The following is a 4,280-nucleotide window of genomic DNA, read 5'->3' as shown; positions in this document are numbered from 1 at the left end:
CCTCTACAAATCGTAACACCTTTGAGCCCGTCCTCTCTTGCAGCCTTCTCCATCAACAAAGACAGGGCATCAGCAACAAATAAGAAGAGGAAATGGGAGAAAGGGTCACCTTGGCGGAGACCCCTAGAGGGAGAGAAGGACTCCAATAACTTGCCATTAAATTTCACCGAATACTTGACCAAGGACACACATGCCATAACATGAGAAATCCATAGCTCTAAAAAGCCCCACCTAACCAGGGCTTTCTCCAAGAAAGACCAATCCACCCGGTCATAGGCTTTAGATAAATCAAGTTTGTATGCACATAGACTTGGCGCATTGTTTCTCGCAGTCTGAAATGTGATGGAGACACTCAAATGCAATTATGGAATTGTCAGTAATTAACCTCCCAGGAATGAAGACACTTTGGTTCTCTGAAATAAGCTCTGTCAGAATAGGCCGCAATCTATTCACCATACACTTCGAGACAATCATATAGATGACATCACACAAGCACAATACAAACGCAGACGCTTATAAATACATGCATACACTCATTTTTCTGAACACACACGCACACCCTATACCTACGAGCATCTTTGAGAGACTGAGCCTGCATATCATCTTAAGTTTTACGAAGTCATTATAACCGCCTCGTAGTTGACGGAACGTCTTCTACCATTGAACCCACATCGCCGGAGGGCGATCACGTTAGACGTTTCATCTATAAACCCAAAATGATACATCGCGAAGCTTACTACGGCACATGGCTATCGCTCAGGGATCCCTGAAAGGTACAACCACAAGAAGAAGACAGAGCAACACCTGCCTGCATGGACTCGTAGCTACATGCACGAACACACAAACCAAACGATTCACATAGGTGCAGATTTCGCAGCGAGTATCACTGCCGAAGTATGGAGCATGACCGATAATCCCCGAGTTATGCCGGGCAAGCGTCGTCTCCTTTGAGCTCCACCCCATCGCTCTCCGGCGTGGTGGTCGTCGGCGGCTGCCGGTAGAGCGCCGTCATGAGCGGCGTCGCGATCACCGTGGTAGTCAGCGCCATGATCACGAAGATGGCGAACGTCGTGTCGTCCAGCACCTGCACGCACATGAGCCCGTGAGTCCCCGTACGTAACAACTGATAATTACTCCTACAATTTACAACGTCCATGTGTATATATACAAGTTGTACTGACCTTCTTCTCCTTGCCGATGTTGAGCACGATGAGCTCCACGAGCCCCTTGGCGCTCATGGCCACGCCGAGGGCGGCCGCCTCGCGCCTGGCCATGCCGGTCCCGGCGACCGCCACCGTGAACGTCCCGGCGAACTTCCCGACCACGGCCACGGCCACCACGAGCGCGACCATCCCCCATGCCGCCACGCCCCGGACGTTGTCGACATTCGTGTGCAGTCCGCTCGTGGCGAAGTAGAGCGGCAGCATCAGCCCGGACACCAGCGGCGCCACCTTCTCGCCGATGCGCTCCGCGACGCCGTCCTCCCGGGGCATAGCTAGCCCGAACACGAACGCGCCGAACACGGGGTGCACGCCGATGGCGTCGGTCACGGCGCCCGCTAGGAGCGCGCACGCGACGGCGCATGAGCAGGTAAGGTCGCCGTCCGAGCTGCAGGGGCCTGCGCGGCGCGCCAGGCGCGCCATGAGAGGGCGGAGCGCGAAGAACGTGAACGCCACGAAGACCACGCCCGACGAGAGGATGTAGACCGGCGCGAGAGCGGGCCCCTTCGGCTCGCGACCACCGCCGGACACAGCGAGAGCGAGGGCGAGGAGCGTCCACGCGAAGACATCGTTCACGGCGGCGGCGGCCATGGCGGTCTCGCCGAAGGGCACTCCGAGGAGGCCGAGCTCCTTGAGGATGCAGGCGAGCACCGGGAGAGCGGTCACCGAGAGCGCGGCGCCGAGGAAAACGCACAGCGAGAAGTATGAGGCTTGGCGTGGTGCCGGGATGGCGAGGTCGAGGACTGGAACGACACCGGCGGCGGCGAGCAGTGGGGGCACGATGCCGGCCGCTGCGATGGCAACGCTGCGGGGCCCCACGCGGCGAACGGCGCAGAAGTCGAGTTCGAGGCCGACCAGGAAGAGGAAGAGGAGCAGGCCGAGGCCCGATACGGTGTCGAGCGCGGCGGTGCTCCACTCCGGAAAGAGCGTGCGGCGGAAAGCGCCCCACCGGCCCAGGGCCGAAGGTCCGAGCAAGATGCCGCCCTGCGCAAATTAAACATTCAAAACATTTACAAGTGATTCTAAAAAGAGAAAGGTGTAACAGCTCCCGGGTGCCTAGGCACCCTCTATAAACAGTGCATCATAAAAACATTCAAAAAAATCTGAAACTTTGCATCATAAAAGATGGTCAAACTTTGTAGGTTCTTGCAAGTTTTCATGCCAAAATATTATATAGAGAAAGGTGTACAAACGAGTTTCAGATTTCAGTGCTAAAAGTGCTCAAAACTTCAAGCACTGAAATCTCTTTCGTGTGTAGAGCTCCTCGACAAAGTTTAATCATCTTTGATGTTGCAAAGTTTCAGTTTTTTTTTTGATTTTTATTATTTTATTGTTCATAGAGGGTGCCTAGGCATCCGGGAGCTGAAAATCCACTCTCAAAAAGAGTGCTTATACTCCCTCCATCTCAAAATAAATGTCGGTATCAACGACCCATAGTTTAGGACAGAGGAACTATATTTTATGGTCGAACTTCTACATATTCCCTATTTGTTTTTTTGGGAAACATCCCGTATTTGTTACTTCTACCGAGTATCAAGCCTAGCCGCCTGAGAAGCACAAATTTTGGGCAACTTTGGGTCTAGTAATGGAAAATGCACATCTCTAACCCTTAATTCTAAAGTTGTGCATAATTTAAAAAATATACAGCTACCGAATTAACCTCTAGAACTAATCGTTAAATCATGTTATACCCTCTAAAACACAGGCCAAATGTGATACCCTCTAAAATACAGCCTAGGAAAACTTTCCACACTACTTTGCATGTTAGATACTTAGAATGCACTATAGAGACGATGGACTGGCAAAATAGTTTTATATTAAAAAATAATACAATTATGTTGATCTAAAATAAGCAACGGTAATAGCACCATTAACAATTTATGATCATCACATTTTGTTTACCTATGCAGCCCGCAATTAAAACTATTTTTTTCATAAAATATTCTCATGTGTATTGTATTCGCATGACTGAGATATAAGATGCTTTTTTTATTTCTTCAAACTAGTAATTGTATTTACTACATAAAGGAAGAGTTAAAGGAGCGTATATATATATATATATATATATATATATATATATATATATATATATATATATATATATATATATATATATATGTATAATATGAATACCAGGATCTCTGCGACGACCCTAGGCTGGCGCAGGGGCTTGAGGGCGAAGCCGAGGCCCTGCGTGACGACCAGCACGACGGCTATCTGCACCGCGAGAAGCGGCAGCGCGAAGTCCAGAGGGTTCTCGCCCTGCCACAGGCCGTCCGATGCCATCTTCACGGCCATGCTTAAGCTCTACTGCTAGCTCACCCACCCACCCAACGGCTGGGGTATGCTCCGTCAAGGAAACAACGGCTGGGATGGTACCTTTCTGCGTGTGTGCATGCATGTATGTGCTGGTGGCTGTGACTTGTTCTGAAACAGCACTCCCAATTTATAGGCCTCGCGCTGGCTTAGCCACCCCGTGCACCTGATGATTCATTACCTTAGTGGCCTTCTCCATCATTAGGGGAGAAAGGAGGTGCACACATTTGGACGGACGTGGGGAATATGATTAATGCTCAACGTCTCCTGTGTATGCAAGTTCGATACTCCCTTCTGCTATCTTTGCTTTAGATTATCTTAAGTTATCTGAAACTTGATCTCCGATGCCGTTTGCATTGGGATACCCCTGTACTAGAAGCAAATCTATAAGCATGGAATACCCCCTACTATTATGATATGAGTTTACAATGGAAGTGAAGAAACACCTCAACTCACCAAATCGTCGTTCATCTTACGCCCCCATTCCTCTACGAAACCTAGAGGTGTTTTTCACGTACATGGTGGCAAGCATGTCAAATTGCTTTACCTAACATAATTTCTCTATGTGAACAGAGCGTACCTCAGATGTTTAACTTCTTGTGGTGGAATCAGCCCACCAGGGTTTAAGCCCTAAACTTGCATTGATGCTAACAAATTTCTAGATATATTTCAGGCTTTCCATCATGTTCATTTAGTGGGTGGACACGTCCCGGTTGATTACGAGGCGTTTATGGTGACTTCGTC

At 49.4% G+C, this 4,280-nt stretch overlaps 1 protein-coding gene across 1 annotated transcript; it reads right to left on the bottom strand.

Moving 5' to 3' along the window:
- Nucleotides 1–395: 395 nt before the first annotated feature.
- On the bottom strand, nucleotides 396–3,624 carry LOC123183201 (cation/H(+) antiporter 20-like). Its single transcript, XM_044595963.1, has 3 exons — nucleotides 3,354–3,624; nucleotides 1,182–2,204; nucleotides 396–1,084 (listed from the first exon to the last, which is right to left on the bottom strand). The coding sequence occupies exons 1-3, from the start codon at nucleotides 3,516–3,518 to the stop codon at nucleotides 923–925; spliced, it is 1,350 nt and encodes a 449-aa protein (XP_044451898.1). The 5' UTR covers nucleotides 3,519–3,624; the 3' UTR covers nucleotides 396–922.
- Nucleotides 3,625–4,280: the final 656 nt, after the last annotated feature.

This window comes from Triticum aestivum, chromosome 1D (assembly GCF_018294505.1).
Source record: "Triticum aestivum cultivar Chinese Spring chromosome 1D, IWGSC CS RefSeq v2.1, whole genome shotgun sequence".
Classification (NCBI taxonomy): domain Eukaryota; kingdom Viridiplantae; phylum Streptophyta; class Magnoliopsida; order Poales; family Poaceae; genus Triticum; species Triticum aestivum.
The sequence above is the reverse complement of the archived record's forward strand: the minus strand, read 5'-3'. Positions and strand labels throughout refer to the sequence as shown.